The 18,711-nt window shown below is 36.4% G+C and overlaps 1 protein-coding gene across 1 annotated transcript in view; it reads right to left on the minus strand.

Annotated features, from left to right (window-relative positions):
- Positions 1-18,711, minus strand: part of MKLN1 (muskelin 1) — a 160,180-nt gene that overhangs the window by 107,378 nt on the left and 34,091 nt on the right. The window contains exon 2 of the mRNA XM_055307473.1: positions 3,292-3,361. Within this exon, the coding sequence (XP_055163448.1) occupies positions 3,292-3,361 (70 nt within the window). The remainder of the gene's footprint in view (positions 1-3,291; positions 3,362-18,711) is intronic.

The raw sequence follows: 18,711 nt of genomic DNA on the forward strand, positions 1-18,711 counted from the left end.
CTTCTGTTTTATACTTGTGCTAATGAATCAATTTTGGGTCCCAATTTTCATAAACTTTATGTGTGTATCTTTTAAAAATTCAGCCTTTTGGGGCACCTGGGTGGCTCAGTGGTTAAGCCTTTGGCTCAGTGTGTGATCCCGGGGTCCTGGGATGGAGTCCCATAATGGGATCCTGCTTCTCCCTCTGCCTATATCTCTGCCTCTCTCTCTCTGTGCCTCTCATGAATAAATAAAATCTTTAAAAAAAAATTCAGCCCTTTTAGTAATTTTCAGAATATGGTTTGAAAAAAGAGAAAGAAGGGTTGGAATTAGTATTATAGACCTAGCTCCATTCTCTAGGAATACAAGACTACTTGCTATATATCTCTATATTAAAAATTATACCCATTCCATCCCATATGGCAGTTTCCCATAAAACTAAGTAAAAACTGAAATTACTTTCAATTATATTTTTCTGTCAAGATTATTGTCTTCGAGATGACTACATGGAACCCCAGTTATATTTGAGTTGTAATTACAATGAAGAAAAATAGATTCATGTTACCCATTTCCATGATAACTCAGTCTGTTTTAAATCATAAATACATTAAGTAACTTCTACTCTAGGTCTTATCACATTGAATATTAATTGATTGACGGTATTTCTTGACTCAGTTAGAATAAAGACAATAGTTAGTTCACTGTTGTAAAGTTCGGTAACCCATGGGTGCTTAGTAAGTAATTTCTGAATGAATAAGCAAATAAATAAATAAATAGACATTAAGTACTACTGCCTTCAAAATACTGTTCCATAATAAAGGAAATTTCATAGTAAAGAGGTTATCACTGTTTCAATAATAAAAAAAATTATATATAATTCATTAGTAAGACATAAAAACAACTGAGTAAACAAACACACCCCCTCCTAAATTTGAGGGCTCAAATTAAGTAAAATCAAAATGTGAATAAGAAAAACATGATTAAAAGCACAATGTATTCAGTTTCAGTGTGCAGAAGGTGGGGGGGGCGCCCACCAACAATGTACACAAAGTAAACCCACCAGCACAAGCAAAAAGGCTTGAACATAAACAGGAAAATACAAATTAAAAGCATAGTGAGTTATAATGAAAGATCTAACAGATTGGCAAAATCCACCATAGACGTGAAGGAGAGAATTCAATGCACAGTAACTTTCATATGCTGTCAGTGAGAGTACAAATTATACAGCCATTCTGTAAAACAGTTTTTCATTACCTGATAAGAGCTGAACATACATGTACCCTATGATTCAACAACTGTACTCCAAGGTATATATCCTTTTTTTTTTTTTTAAATATTTTTTTATTTTTTATTTATGATAGTCAGAGAGAGAGAGAGAGAGAGAGAGAGAGGCAGAGACACAGGCAGAGGGAGAAGCAGGCTCCATGCACCGGGAGCCCGATGTGGGATTCGATCCCGGGTCTCCAGGATCGCGCCCTGGGCCAAAGGCAGGCGCCAAACCGCTGCGCCACCCAGGGATCCCCAAGGTATATATCCTAAAGAAGATTTTGCACATATGTACTAGGAGACAATATACAAAAATGTTCACAGCAGCCTATTCATAATAGCAAAAAACTATAAAAAACTGAAACACCTATCAATTGCAAAACAGATAAATACATTTTGGCATACTTATACACTGGAATACTATATAGTAGTGAAAATTAAGAAACTACAATAATATTCAGCAACATTAATACTTTAACGAAAGACAAAAGAAAAGCAGATCAAGATTTATAATGAGTGATTCAACTTATATTTATATAAAGTCAAAGCCAGATAAAATTTAAATCATAGCACATGTATAAATGTACATATATGATACTGTAAGAAAATGCTTAACAAAGCATGAAATAATAGTTACTGGGGTGGAGTTAGAGGACAAATATTAGATGGGGCTCACAAGAGGCTTCAGAAGGTCATGGATATTTTATATTTCTAAAGACAACTGATGAATAGATATTTGTTTTGTTATGCCTTATACTATATATAAAAAGTATGAGTATATATTCTTTGGATGTATATTTTACAATGAACATTTATTTTTTTAATGATTTTATTTATTTATTTGAGAGAGAAAGAGAGCAAGCATGGGTGCACATGTGCACTAGCTGAGGGAGGGGTGGGGGGTGTGCGGTGGGGAGGCAGACGTGCAGACTCCCTGCTGAGAGCAGAGCCTGACTCAGGGCTTGATCTCAAGACCGTGAGATGACCTGAGTCAAAACCAAGAGTCAGATGCTTAACTGACTGAGCCACCCAGGTGCCCCTGCAATGGAACATTTAAACACCAGGTGACCACAAAAGGTATGCAAACCATTAAAAATATATATATATAAGGAAAAATAAGTATAGAGACTACATACACTAGAATAAAAAAAAGTAAGTTTTATCCTTTCATCTGCTTTACCTATCAGAGCATTCATTTCCTTAAGGATATAGACATAAGTTTTAATGCTTAAAGTATATAACTGGAAGAATGACTATTTTTAAATTCAAATGACCTCAGATACTACTTGTCAAGGAAAGACTTGTTCATGGTCTTTTTTTTTTTTTTTTTTTTTAGTTCATGGTCTTGACATCATCTAAATATATCACTTTAGTAAAATAATAAACTATATTAAGTATGCTTTCCCTAAAAGGCAGTCATTGAGTCACTGAGTCAAAGTTCAACTTATATTTCCTTAAACATTTACAGAATGACTTGAGTTTTAAGTACAGAAGTCACAACCTCTGCTCAGATCAGCACTGAGATCAGTTACTACTCAAAACAGTAATGGTAACTTAACAGGTTCTTTTCATTAACATTTTCCTCAAAAAGTATCAAGAAACCTAATTTTGTATCATTAGTAAAATGGAAAAAATACATATTAGATTTTTAATGCTCCAACAGACAGGGTGCCCGGGTGGCTCAGTGGGTTAAGTACCCAATTCTTGATTTTGGCTCAGGGTTGTAAGAGTGAGCCGTGCACAGGGCTCTGCCCTCAGCACAGAATTTGCTTGAGATTCTTTTTCTTCCTCTCCCTCTGCTCATGCACACTCTCTCTCTCTCTAAAATAAATAAAATCTTTAAAAATTAATAAATGCTCCAGTAGACAGAAGTAAAAGTCTGTTTCATCAAATTCCACACTGCATTTACCTATGAAGTAAAAATTCTTCCAACACTTAAATAAAAAAAGGAAATAAAAACCTATCTCACAGTTTCAAAGACTGAATAAATTATTAATGGATTCTAGATAACTGATGTCAATATGGTATCAGGAGCTACCATATTACCTGGGGAGGATAGTTGCTCTCTGAAGACCACCTTGAAGACTGGTCATTTGGTTTATCCACTAAAATGTTCCTGAAAAATAGAAAAGGAAATTATAGCAAATAATTAAAATTTTAAGTGAATATGAATATGCAAAAAGAATAATTTACGAGATGCTGAAATTATCATAAAGTTACATGTTTGGAACTTGAACAAAGAGGCAATAAAACAATAAGAAACATAAAAGTCCTAGTATATATATGATTTTAAAAATATGATAAAGATAGCATTTCAAACAATGGAGAAAAGCAAGGAGATACACTTCTACCTCACACCAAGTGACAAAGTGAATAGTAGGTGTATTCGGGAATTTAAGGTAAAAAAAGAAAATAAAATACCTAAGAATAAATGAAATATCATATATACATATTAGATATATTACACACCAATCATTGTTATTTTATATATTACACATATGTATGTTATGTATGTATTATATGCAACATCCTGTATATGCATATGATCTTTAGATTAAGAAGTCTTTTTTTTTAAGTTTTATTTATTGAGAGAAAGAGAGAAGAGGGCATGAACAAGAGGAGAGGCAGTGGGAGAGGCAGAGAGAAACTTGAGCAGACTCCACAGTGAGCATGGAGCCTGACACAGAGCTCAATCTCATGATCCTGAGACCGTGACCTGAGCTAAAACCAAGAGTCAGACTGTGCCACCCAGGAGCCCCTAGATTAAGTCTTTAAAGCACAATGTCAAAAGCAGAACCATGGGTGAAAACAGGAAGTGATACATGTAACTTTGGAAGACGATGTTTTCACTGGAAACCAGTAAAGCTAAACACAAATGGAACCACACATAAAAACTGTACTTTATTTGGAGAAGTTGATACGGGTTAATTCTGAATCAGTTTACGTGTATACTGGGGCTGAACAAATAACTAAATGGATGGTAGATGTTGGATTAAGTTTATCACTTTGGAGTGCAAAGTTATAGAAAGGCAAAGTGTGGAAGGTTATAATGAACCCTGTGGTACTGGAGCCAGAAACGTAACTATGTACTCATGTTTAATTATTTTTTTTAAAGATTTTATTTATTTACTCAAGGTAGACATACAGAGAAAGAGAGAGGCAGAGACACAGGCAGAGGAAAAAGCAGGCTCCATGCAGGGAGCCTGATGTAGGACTCGATCCCGGGACTCCAGCATCACGCCCCGGGCCAAAGGCAGATGCTAAAAACCGCTGAGCCACCCAGGGATCCCCTCATGTTTAGTTTAATATAGACACAGATAAGTAGATATGAAAGTAATTATAAATATGCAAGTGCATGCATGCACAAACAATACACAAATAGTACTTCCTAGCACTATTCACTAAGAGGGACTAAAAGTAGTGACACCCCAGCAGGAGTGAACACAAGCAGCACCCAGGTCTTCGTTTCTACATAGCATTTCCCAATAAGAGAAAACAAGGATTCTAGGGGAAATAGCTAGTTCTAGGATTGGAGCAGGTAATTCAGAAAATAAGCCCGGAGCATTCTGTAGCACTCAAAAAAAAAAACCCGGATGGAAACATGTCAAAAAGACAGAGGAGTCAAGGTAAAAGAACGAAAGACTGAACGGTCAAAGTTGAAATAATGTAAATAACAAAATAAATAATGTAGTATTGGATTATAACCCAAAGAATGGAATAAATAACCCCAGTCTAACCATCTTGACAAACTTAAATTGAATAATATTCAAGAGGGGCACCTGGGGTTGCTTAGTGGTTGAGCATCTGCCTTTGGCTCAGGTAGTGATCCTGGGGTCCTGGGACCGAGTCTCGCATCAGGCTCCCTGCCAGGAGTCTGCTTCTCCCTCTGCCTGTGCCTCTGCCTCTCTCTGTATCTCTCATTAATAAATAAATAAAATCTTTTTTGAAAAAAGAATATTCAAGAATATTTATGACTAATATTCCTCAAAACCCTCAATATAATAGAAAGCAAGAAAAGACTGAAAACCTGTCACAGACCAGAGGCAAGGAAGGAGACATGATAACTAAAAGTAATGATATTTTTATTTTAGTAATCTCTACACCCAATGTGGGGCTCAAACTCACAACTCTGACACCAAGAGTCACATGTTCTTCCAACTCAGCCAGCAGGGCACCCCAGAAGTGATCATGTTTTAGATGAGATCCAGTATCAGCAAGAGGACATTTGTGGTAAAGCTAGTAAAGTCCAAATAAAATGTGGAATTTAGATAACAGTGATATATATCAACGTTGGTATATTACTTGTGACATATTACCATGGTAACATAAGATGTTAGCAATAAGAGAAACTAGGTACTGGGAACTCTGTACTAAGTTTTCTATAAGGCTAAAGTCATTCTAAAAAAAAAAAAAGGCATATTAAAAAAATCACTTCTAGGGATCCCTGGGTGGCGCAGCGGTTTGGTACCTGCCTTTGGCCCAGGGCGTGATCCTGGAGACCCAGGATCTAATCCCACGTCGGGCTCCCAGTGCATGGAGCCTGCTTCTCTCTCTGCCTGTGTCTCTGCCTCTCTCTCTCTGTGTGTGACTATCATAAATAATAATAATAATAATAATAATAATAAAAATTAAAAAAAAAATCACTTCTATACCTGGCACAAAGAAAGTATTTAATAAATGCCAAACAGATGAGTGAATTAATTTTTTTTGAAGGCAGAACTATATGGAAAAGAACTGCCTTTATATACAAATCTCACACAGGTAAAACATTAATACAGAAAATAACCTCAAACAAAATTAAAAGGGCAGTCACCAACTGGAAAATGTACAGGCAACATAAAACACAAAAGGTGGGATGGGATGCCTGGGTGGCTCAACAGTTGAGCATCTGCCTTTGGCTCAGGGCATGATCCTGGACTCCCGGGATCGAGTCCTACATTGGGCTCCCTGCACGGAGCCTGCTTCTCTCTTTGCCTATGTCTCTGCCTGCCTCTCTCTCTCTTTCTCTCTCTCTCTCTGTCCCTCATGAATAAATAAATAAAATCTTTAAAAATAAAAAAAAACACAAAGGTTAACTAAAAATTGAATATTTAAAGAGCACTTAGGGATATCTAGTTGGCTCAGTGAGTAGCACATATGACTCTTGATTTCAGAGTCTTGAGTTCAAGCCCCACATTGGGCATGAACTACATATATATATACATTCATAGTACTTAAACATAAATACCTCATATAAAAGTGGGCAAAAACCAAATATTCAAAATCAATTAATAAGCAAAACTAGAGATTAAAACAAAGATATATATTTTCCCTATAAAATTGGGTATAGGGGATCCCTGGGTGGCTCAGCAGTTTGGCGCCTGCCTTTGGCCCAGGACATGATCCTGGGGTCCCAGGATTGAGTCCCACGTCAGACTCCTGGGATGGAGCCTGCTTCTCCTTCTGCCTGTGTGTCTGCCACCCCCCCCATGTCTATCATGAATAAATAAATAAATAAATTTAAAAAATTGGGTCTACATTGGCACCTGGCTGGTTAAGTCAGAACATGTGATTCTAAAAAAAAAAAAAGAACATGGGATTTTTGTTCTTCGGTTCATGCATTCAAGCCCCATATTGGGTGTAGAGTGAGTGAGTGAGTGAGTGAATGAATGATGAAAGAAAGAAAGAGAAAGAGACAGAGAGAAAGAGAGAGAGAGAGGGAGGGAGGGAGGGAGGGAGGGAGGGAGGGAGGGAGGGAGGGAGGAAGAGAAAGAAAAGAAAAGAAAGAAAAGAAAAGAAAAGAAAAGAAAAGAAAAGAAAAGAAAAGAAAAGAAAAGAAAAGAACAAACCTGGGTGGCTCAGTCAGTTATGAATCTGGCTCTTGATCTCAGCACAGGCCTTTAATTCTTTTATTATAAGATAAAATAAAATTTAAAATAAATAAATAAATAAACAAACAAAAAATGGGCCACACCACTAAAAAAAGTTTTGGGATGCCTCAGTGGCTCAGTGGATTAAGCATTCAATTCCTGATTCCAGCTCAGGTCATGATTTCAGGGTCATGAGATCAAGCTCCACATGCCTCCAAGCTCAGCAGGGAGTCTGCTTAAGATTCTGTCTGTCCCTATCCCTCCCCACCATGGTACACTCTCTCTCTCTAAAAAAAGGAAGGAAAGAAGGAAGGAAGGAAATAGAAAGAAAAATGCTTTAATTTTAACCTCAGTTGTTGGCCAGAGCTGGTAAAATGATACCCTCATATTTTGTTGGTAGGAATGCAAATTGATAGAACTTTTCAAGAGAATTTTAATATAATACAAATCAAAGACATTTCAAATGTGTATATCCTTTAAATAAAAATGATGATAACCATCATGTCCACAATGACGATGCTAGCATCTAACATTTCTGAGTTTTTATGACATTCCAGATGCTGTTCTCAGTGCTTTCCATGTATAGATTATTATCTTCAAAGTACAGATTAAAAAACAAGAGAGGTAAATTAATTTGCCTCAATATACACACATCTAAGAAGTCAGGGTTTTAATCCAAGGCAGTCTGACTCAAAAGTCTACACTATACAGCCTGAGAATTATTTCCACTTCTTGGAACTTAACCTAAAAAGTAATCCAGGGGATGTAAATCGTTCATATTCATCACAGCACAGTTTATAATAGCAAACTGCAAGCAACCTAATTGTGCCACAATCAGGAATTAATTAGACAAATTAATACACACTTGTATTACAGAATACCATGTACTCACGATCTACAAGGCTGACTTTAATGTCACTGGAAAATGCTCACTGCACAGTAAGTGAAGAGAAAAAGTAGTTTATAGTATATACATGATGAATCAAGTGTTGTAAGTAATAATATTCATGCAGAGAAAAACAAGAACATATACTAAATTGTCGGTGTTGCTTTCAATGATGAGATTACATGTACTTTTTTCCTTCATCGTACTTTTCGAGCTTTCTAAAATTAACAAATATTACTTTCATAATCAGTAAAAAAGGTGTGTTTCTTTTCTAAAGATTATGTATGTATATATGTCAGTATGTATGTATTTATTTAGCACAGGAGAAGGAGCAGAGGGAGAGGGAATCTCAAGCAGACTCCGTGCTGAGTGCAGAACTCCAGCACAGGCTCGATCTCACAATGCTGAGATCAGGACCTGAGCTGAAATCAAGAGTCAGATACTTAACTGACTGAGCCACCCAGGTGTCCCAAAAAAGTGTTTTTTAAGAATGAATTACAAAACACAAAATGAAGATAATCCTACATGGAAAAACTATACTATAGCTAAAAACTAAAGCTAAAAAACTAAAATAAAAAAAAAATCACTTTGAGATGAACATTACAAAGTATGAAAGAAAATCTCACATAACTATGATAAAGTGGGACTACAAAAATGATTCATGTTAATGAATGACATGAGGGAGCTAACCAATCATAATCTGAAAAGTGAGCAGATGGACCAATAAATGCAAAGTCAAGGGGGCAAACAGTTAACACTATGTTGTGGTCTTCTGAATTTTGAAATGCCTATTAAACAGCCTTTTAGAGATAGAGTAGTTGGACATCTGAGCCTGAAATTCAGGGGAAACGCCAACTGAAAAATGCACTTATCTTTAGGGATATCAGTACATCATAGCTAAAATATTTAAAGCCATGACAATGAACAGGATGACCTAAGGAATGAAATGGAACTAGAGAAATCAAAGGACTCATTAAGCTCTGGGGGGTCCATCACTTTTGGGGTCTAAATGACAAAGTTTGAGCAAAGGAGACTAAAAAGAGGCAAAGAGGAAGAAAACAGAAACCTAGAAAGTGTGTATGCCAAGTGAAAATTTTTTAAGAAGTGAAAAACTATATAAAACATCTCTGAGAGAATATGGACTAGGTGGTATTCATCCTCATATGCCTAACTCCAATGCTAAATGCTGCTACACACAAAGTGCTTAGTAAGTATTTGATAAAGATAAATAGGTAGCACTACAAAGAAAAAATTAAAGTAGATCACCAAAGCATTGGATATATTACTTGTACTTATTACTTGTAATTTAAAGCTTATTCTAAGTTGAAATAAAAATAAATGAGAAATGGGGTGCCTGACTGGCTCAGTTGGTGGAACATGCAACTTGATCTTGAGGTTGTGAGTTTGAACCCCACATTGGGTGTAGAGATTAATTTTTTTTTTAAATAATGAAAACTAAAATACAAACCAGAAATAAAGTGAGGTTAGCCTGAGGGGATTTAGAAAGATGGAAGTCTGAAGATAATCTCCAGTCCGGACACTAGGTCAACTAGTAGGTACCTCTCTTGAGCTCAGCAGGTGACAGACACAGAATCAGAACTTTAAGAACCATGACAAAAGTTTGGGAAACTTTTGGAAAACCAAGAGGTCCATGGATCTAAGAGAAAGGCATCAACTGCATAAGCATTTCTGAGATAAGCTGCTAGTCTCCCTGTCCCACAAAGAGCTTTAGAAAGAGCTAACCCTAGTAGACTCGGTTTTCCCTTTATCACTGAAGTTGAGATTGTACTTGACCTCTTGGCTGAGGATATCAAGATACTGAAAGGTGTCTCCTGGTAACCCACAGAGAACTAACAACATAGAAAAAGATTACCAGTCTACCCACTATCTGAGCTATGGGAATCTTTACCCAAAGAGTTACACAATACACAGAAGTTTGTATAAATGCAGAAAAAGAGTGAAGAAAAGTAATAAAAAAGAATATGAGAGAAGTTCACGTCATCAGCTTCAAGTCTCTATAATTAAAAAACAATAGGGAATGGTATAGGTAGGTACAGACCTAGCTCAGAGAAACAAAAACCCAGAAATTGAGCCCAGTGTAAACTAGAACTTAGTATTTGACTAAGGTGATATCTTATTTCTGTAGGAAATGATAGTTATTAGTTAAGTGATGCTTATACAACTCAATTATCTGTTGAGAGAAAATAGTTAATTCCTAATACAAAATTAATCCCAATTAACAATTTAAACATACATACATATATAAAAATCTTAGGAACAGTATTTAGGGGTCAATATAGACAACCAAAAGTGTTGGAAAGATGTTTTTGCCAAGAAACACATAAGTTGTAAAAGAAAAGATAGCTGCTTGATTATTTTTTAGCTGCCAAATTTTGTATTACAAAAAATACCTTAAAGAAAAATCAGAAACACACAAAAGAAAAAATGTTTGTAACTCATATGACTAATAACTCCTGGGTGGCTCAGCAGTTGAGCCTACTTCTCTTTCTGCCTATGTCTCTGCCTCTCTCTGTGTCTCTCATGAATAAATAAAATCTTTTTTAAAAAATGGTATGCATATCTAAAATATGCAAAATATTGTTTCACACTGAGAATAAGAAATACAATGGCCAGTAAACAGCAACAAAAATTTCTTTAAATCCCCATATATTGTTAGGGGAAAAAATTAACAAAATACAGTATCTTTTTACACCCATCAAGTTGACTAAATTAGATGCTTGCTATCAGAAAATCAGGTAGAAAAGGTAGACACAGAGAGTCAATTATAGTATCTATTAAATACTATATATAGTATAAATATTAGTATATATATTAGTATATATAGTATAAATATTATAGTTTTATAGTATCTATTAAAACTTTCAAAATACAGGGGCGCCTGAGTGGCTCAGTCGGTTGGGTATTGACTCTCAGTTTTGGCTCGGGTCATGGTCTTGGGTGTGGTCTCAGGGTTGTCTCTACACTAGCTGCAGAGTCTGCTTGGGATCTCATTCTCCTTTTCCCTAGCCCCTCCCCCAGCTCTCCCAAAAATAAATACATCTTTTTAAAAACCCACAAACTTTGAATGTACACATTCTTTTGCTTAGCACTCCCATTTCAGAATCTACCCCATAAAAATAAAATCACTGCATAAGGACAGACATAGAGAGACTAGTACACATGAATCTGTTTAATGTAGTATTTTTATAATACTAGAGAAAAGATTAAATAAATTATAGAACATATAAACCGTGGAACATTATACTGCTATTAAAGAATATTTCAGGTCTATGTCAGCTAATTTGGAGACATTTCTGCAATGGAAGATAAAAAGAAGCATGTATGATTATACTCTTATAAAAATGATTATTTACATATTTCTAAACAATTAACAAGCATGAATGGTATGATCCGATTTATATCATATAATATAAAGCAAGAACAAATATAATAAACCTAAAATGAAGCGTAAGTACTATCAAGGAATTTTACTAATTTTCTATTTGTCATATTGTTCAGATTTTTGTAATAAGCATTAAAAATAATTATTGTTGAGATCATAACACTTTCCATACTTCTAGCAAACTGACTACACTAAGATCAGATGATCAAATCAGCCTCAACTTTTTTCTTTTTTTTTTTTTTTAAGATTTTATTTATTTATTCATGGGAGACACACAGAGAGAGGCAGAGACACACACAGAAGGAGAAGCAGGCTCCACACAGGAAGCCCGATGCAGGACTCGATCCGGGGACTCCAGAATCACGCCCTGGGCCAAAGGCAGACGCCCAACCACCGAGCCACCCAGGCATCCCAACTTTTCTTTCTTTTTAAAGACATAGGAGATGCAGAAGGAAATAAGGGCTTATTGGCTCTTAAAATTTTTAAGCGATAGATCATCTCCCAAAGCTTAAAGTCGACTGTAGATTGTTTTTAATTCTCCCTCCTGGATGTTCCTTTCCTTAATCCATTTCCACTCTCCTGCAAGACAAATGAGAAACTAGTTCAGGGCAGGAACTATTAACACTGGCCCTTCTCCACTATGGAAGCATTCTATAAAACATATTCTTAACTATCCTTCCTGATGTACTTCCCAAAGACTTTATAAAATCCACCACCACTACTGGTATAAAATATCTTTCCTTCTTCTAATTCTCAGGACGAAGCAAGAGACATTAACTTCTCATACTAAACAGTATCAATTCACTACCTCTAGTTTCTAAAAGGGGAGATACTGGGCAGCCCCGGTGGTGCAATGGTTTGGTGCCACCTGCAGCCTGGGGTGGATCCTGGAGTCCCAGGATGGGGTTCCACGTCGGGCTCCCTGCATGGAGCCTGCTTCTCCCTCTCCCTGTGTCTCTGCCTCTCTCTCTTTGTGTCTATGAATAAATAAATACAATCTTTAAAAAAATAAAATAAAATAAAATAAAAGGGGAGATACTCCATCTACAATATCTGCTAAGAAGCAATCCTAGACAGTGATGTTTCATACCTGTGACTTTCCCTAACAACTATCTAAAAGACAGCTAATCTAGACTGGCTAGTGACCAGTGATAGGAAATACCACGGGCCAGTAAGAAAAGTATAAGACAGGGATCCCTGGGTGGCGCAGCGGTTTGGCGCCTGCCTTTGGCCCAGGGCGCGATCCTGGAGACCCGGGATCGAATCCCACGTCGGGCTCCCTGCATGGAGCCTGCTTCTCCCTCTGACTGTGTCTCTGCCTCTGTCTCTCTGTGTCTCTCTGTGACTATCATAAATAAATAAAATTAAAAAAAAAAAAAGAAAAGAAAAGTATAAGACAAAAAAATGTATAATAAACAGAGCCACTGAAGCAGCAAAAATAATATACTGAGTAAGAGATAAAAGAAAAAGAACAAGTCAGTCAGTAGTAAGATAACAATGTACTAGACCAAAAAAAAAAAAATGACTCCAGGTAACAACAGACAATAGAAAATGAAGTTCTAGTTGCCAAGAGGCTTTGTTTCTGGCAACCAAAGGAATGTGATTCAACACCCTTCTGGGTACTTAATGACTAATTTTAACATTTTTACTATTGTCTGAAAAAAAATAAATGACAAGCAAAGCAAAAAGTTATGAAAGACACAATTCGGTATTTGGTATTCAAATAATAAAGATTAATCTACTAAGGTTAGTTATCTGCCAACCTAAAATACATTTAAAATACAAAATGCAGGCAGCCCAGGTGGTGCAGCGGTTTAGCGCCACCTTCAGCCCAGGGTGTGATCCTGGAGACCCGGGATTGAGTCCCACCCACGTCAGGTTCCCTGCATGGAGCCTGCTTCTCCCTCTGCCTGTGTCTCTGCCTCCCTCCCCACCCCGTCTCTCATGAATAAATAAATAAAATCTTTAAAAAAAAATGCAGATAGTACCTGAGAACTGCTCAAGAGGAACTGATAAAGAAGATGAGTTGAGGAATAAGATGACTTCCTATTTTTACCAGCTTTCCAAAAATGAACATTTCAATCTCAAAATGTACGTTTTCATTCCTATCAACACAGGATGAAAACTGAAGGCAATAAAAATGAACCACATTAAGTCTCTCAGACATAGAATACAAAGACAAAGCTGTAACTTTATTCTTCAATTAGAACTACAGAAATGTATAGTGAAACACATGGACAAGGGAAATATGTAATAACTGATTAACTTTTTCCAAGTTATATCTCTATTTTGCATATTTTAAATGTACTAAATATATACTACCGAATAGCATCAGAAACTATTAAAATTCATAATGAGAAGATAATTTACTAGACATTTTGAGTTCAAGTCAGCAAATCAAAAATCTTTTTTTTTTTTATTAAATATGCTCAAACCCAAACCCAGTATCTTTTAAATTACTGCTCTTCAAACACCTAAAACAAATATAAAAAGCAGCACTTGGGGGGAAAAAAGGAGCATTTAACTTCTTTTTTCCCGTTAATGGATGCCCAAGATACTTATCAGTAAATCCAGTCAATTTTATTTTATTATTATTTTCTAAAGATTTTATTTATTTATTCATGAGAGACACAGAGAGAGAGGCAGAGACACACAGGCAGAGGGAGAAGCAGGCTCCATGCAGGGAGCCCGATGTGGGACTCAATCCCAGCCTGGGCCAAAGACAGGCGCTAAACCGCTGAGCCACCCAGGCGTCCCTCCAGTCAATTTTAAATTAAGAGTTTTAGACATTCAAAAGCTACCTCTAGGGATCCCTGGGTGGCTCAGCGGTTTAGCTCTGCCTTCAGCCCAGGGCGTGATCCTGGGGTCCTGGGATCAAGTCCCACATGAGGCTCCCCGCATGGGAGCCTGTGTCTGTGTCTCTGCCTCTGTGTGTGTGTGTGTGTCTCTCATGAATAAATAAATAAAATATTAAAAAAAAAAACAAAAGCTACCTCTAATTCTGATGAGAAAAAGTCAGTTGAGCAGAGTATTTAAGAATTCAAGTCTGGAATATTTTCTTTTTTATAGTTTAAAAACACCACACTAAAACCTGTGCCCTTCTTGTTGAATGACATGATAAAATGGATCTAGAAGATTTAAACTTGACTACGAATTTTAAGATTATGGAGGTTGGCCACTAATTGGTTCGGTTAAGCACATCACATAACCTCTCAGGGTTTTAATCCTTCATCTGCAGTGCAAAGGGAAAGGTTAAAAATTCCTGGGTCTCAAGTTTCTTCCAGCTCTAATCAGAGCAGCTACATTGCACACTTCTAGAAAGCACCATTCATGAGACCATGCTAACATTCTACAATTCTGTGAAAAACCTTTTATATCCTTTATTCAAGGCATCGTGAATAATCTTCTTCCTACACAGCAGTCAATAACAACACACAACCCACTGATTATAACAGGTTCCATTATGTGTGAACAATGCTGGAGTGACACCATAACAGTACAAGAATGGGTACCTGAGGCCAAAAAGATTATGATCTATTTCTTAATATACAATAAATGGAGATACATAAAACTTAGGAGACAAAAAATTATTCAATAAAAATTAATTCAAATGCAAAAATAGAAATCAACTCAAATCAATTTTGAATATCCACAGCTAGAATTAGAGCATACTCTAAAAATTATAGCTTCTCCAAAAATCACTTATACTTGTACATATTTTAGAGGTTTAGACTCTTTAGACTCCTTTCCAAATACATCCCAGTTTTCACACAGAACCATGCTGGGGAGGGAGCCTGCTGTAAACTGAAGTTACTTAATTCAACAAATTATTTACTGAGTCCTCTATGCCAGAAACTGTGCTGGGCTCTAAGAATACAGTGATATAAAGATAGGATTCCCCACTTGTGATGCTAATGTTCAAATATGCAGCAACAGAAAACAAACAAGTAGAGTTGTAAACAAGATAATTACCAACTGTACGAAGTGTTATAAAAGAAAGAAACAAGGAATTGACATAGAGCAGGGGAGTTTTTTTACTTGAGGTGGTTAAAAAAAAAAACCCTCTGAAAAAAAATGCTATTCTCATTTAAATGAGCTGCCCAAAATGAAGGAAAAACCAACTCTTTACAAAGAAACCAAAAGTTTAAAATTCTAGTAATAGAAAATAATCTTACCAGGGAAATCTGAGAACTGGATAAAATCAGATAATGTTCTCATAGGCTCTAAGATGAGGTAAATGCAAAGAAGGCAGGAAATCTCTAAGGGGCTAAGAACACTCAAAAACTGGTGATTCTAGATTCTAAGAGGATTTCAGAACTATCCCACAAACATTCTCTTACTTTTGGAAGAGAGACCCACTGAAATGAAATTGCAGAAGAGAGAATTAAATCATAAACAATATCAACCTCAGGACAGAGAAGATACATATTATGGTGGGCAGAGATCTAAGTCACACAGACCTCAAAAAGTACAACAGCAAAATACATTTAAAAGTGACTCTTCAGAAAGCATAGTTTTCAGACTCTTGGAAAACATAAAGGCAAAAAGCTTCACTACATCTCAAAAGTCCAAATTTTTAAAATACTTCACAAAGCTCAAAAACCACATCCCTTCGGCCTACAGAAGTCCTTCCTTCTAAAACTGGAAAACCAAACTTGCTTAAACACTGGAAACTAAAATGAAAGCCTACAGTAATATATTTTATTTTATTTTATTTTTTAAATTTTTTTAATTTATTTATGAAAGTCAGAGAGAGAGAGAGAGAGAGAGAGGCAGAGACACAGGCAGAGGGAGAAGCAGGCTCCATGCACCAGGAGCCCGACGTGAGATTCGATCCCGGGTCTCCAGGATCGCGCCCTGGGCCAAAGGCAGGCGCCAAACCGCTGTGCCACCCAGGGATCCCTTAGGAAAAATATCAAATGTAAAACAAACAATACTCTAGCAGATAATAAAAACATGTGAAAAATATGCAGCCATAAAAAAGATAAATGTGATTATTTATTATTTCAACATGACCTAACAGAAATTTTAAAAATAATTGAAGTTTAATAAGGGACAATAAGTCAAAATTACAATAGCTCAGAAATATTATGACTAGACAATAGGAAGGACTATTATGACTCTCCAATGAACACTCAAAACCAATAGAAAGAAAGAAATGAAAAAAAAATGATAAAGATTAGAGGAAGGATATACAAAATAGAAACAAACAAAATCAACAATAAAACAGATCAATGAAACCAGGAGCTGTTTCTTTGAAAAGGTCATAAATGGGATGCCCAGGTGGCTCAGCAGTGGAGTATCTGCCTTCACGTTGTGATCCCAGTTCCAGGAGGAGTCCTGCATGGGGGTCCCCCGCAGAGAGCCTGTTTCTCCCTCTGCCTGTGTCTCTGCCTCTCTCTCTGTGTCTCTCATGAATAAATAAATAAAATCTTAAAAAAAAAAGAAAAGGTCAATAAAATTCATAAACATTTAGGTAGACTCAGCAAGTCAAAAAGAAGACTCAAAATCAGAAGAAAAAGAGGGAAAATAACTGACACGAGACAAATATAAAGGATTTTAAGAGAATGTTTTGAAAAATAAAATGCCAACAAATTGGACAACCTAGAAAAAAATGGATAAATTCCTATAAGCATATAAACTCCCAAAATAAATCAGAAAGAAATAGAAAATTTGAACAAATTATCAGCAATGAAATTGAATCAGTAATCAAAAAACACCCAACAGGGCACAAGGGTGGGCTCACTAGTTGAGCACTCAACTCTTGATTTTGGCTCAGGTTATGATCTCAGGGCTGTGAAATTGAGCCCTGTGTTGGCTTCTGCACTAAGCACAGACTTTGCTTGTTTCCCTCCCTCCCACCTCTGCCCTTTCCCCAGCTCCCACAGCTGAGACAGGGTCAGGCTCCCTTTCTCTCATGTGCTCTCTCTGACCCTCTCAAGTAAATAAAGTCTAAAAAAGAAACCTACACAATAAAAGAATAGACTCTCTTTTCCCCTCTAAGAAAAAAGCCTAATAAGGAAAAAACAAATCAGAAAATAAGTAAACATAATGAAACAGATACAAAAGAAGGCAACAGTCATGTGATTCAATAAATGTATAATTGGAACCAAACAGGTATTTCAAACTGTGCTACAAGCAAATCTTCCTAAAATAAGACCTGAATCTACACAATGAAAGGAAGCACACATTACAGAAATTCAACCCAGTATATTCCTAGTACAAACTATTAAACTTAAAAAAATTTTTTTTTAAGTTATTTACACATTCTGGTAAAAAGACCAAGTTTCTTATAAGAAAAAGTATAGTGTTAGAGCACCTGGATGGCTCAGTTGGTTAAGTATCTGACTTCAGCTTGGGTTGGAATTTCAGGGTCCTATAGGATAGAGCCTGACACTGACCCCTGTCACTATGCTCAGCAGTGAGTATGCTTCTCCCTTTCCCTCTGCCCCTCCCTCTGCTCATTTTCCCTCTCTCATATAAATAAAATCTTTTTAAAAAATTATGTCAAGAAGCTTCACAACAGCTGTGTCATATTCAAATAAAATGAAACAAAAATTTTAAGATACCCAAGTACATATGTATCGTGTGAACCTAGAACTGTCCTTCAAGCTTAAAGGCACAGATTAGTTAACAAAATGTAAAAGTTCCTTGAATCCTTCCTGAGAAACCTACTAAAGAACAAACTATATGTAACCAAGAAATAACTTGAAAAGCTTCAGGATAAAGTCTGGTCATATGAACTAAAAACAACTAAAGAACTAAAACTAACCTTAAAGAGAAGAATGACATAACAGTATATACAAAAGTTCTCTAATAAGTAGAAAGGATAGCTCTATCAAAAAATGGGAGAAAAATAGAAAAGATCATCACTTATAATTAGATGCTGGGAGAGAGAGAGAAAGAAGAGGAGGAGGTTCCTAACTACCACAGGGAGTCTTAAGAGTGTTGTATTAGGGGTGCCTGGGTGGTTCAGTCAGTTAAGCAGTTAAGTGTCTGACTTCAGCCTGGGTCCTGATCTCAGTGTCCCAGGATTGAGCCTCTCATGTCAGGTTCCCTGCTTATTTTTAGTAGGGAGTCTGCTTTCCCCTCTCCCTTTCCCTCTGCTCCTCCCTCCCCTACTCGCCTCTCTCTCTCTCTCCCTCCCTCAGATCAATAAAATCTTAAAAAGAAAGTGTTATATTAAAGAAACTAAATTGCAGGGAACAAAACAACAAAAAACAAACAAGAACAAAAACAAAACAACAACAAAAAAGCACAAACCAAGACAAACTTATTTTAATAAGAAGGGGATCCCTGGGTGGCGCAGCGGTTTGGCGCTGGCCTTT

This window comes from Nyctereutes procyonoides, unplaced genomic scaffold (assembly GCF_905146905.1).
Source record: "Nyctereutes procyonoides isolate TBG_1078 unplaced genomic scaffold, NYPRO_anot_genome, whole genome shotgun sequence".
NCBI classification, from domain to species: domain Eukaryota; kingdom Metazoa; phylum Chordata; class Mammalia; order Carnivora; family Canidae; genus Nyctereutes; species Nyctereutes procyonoides.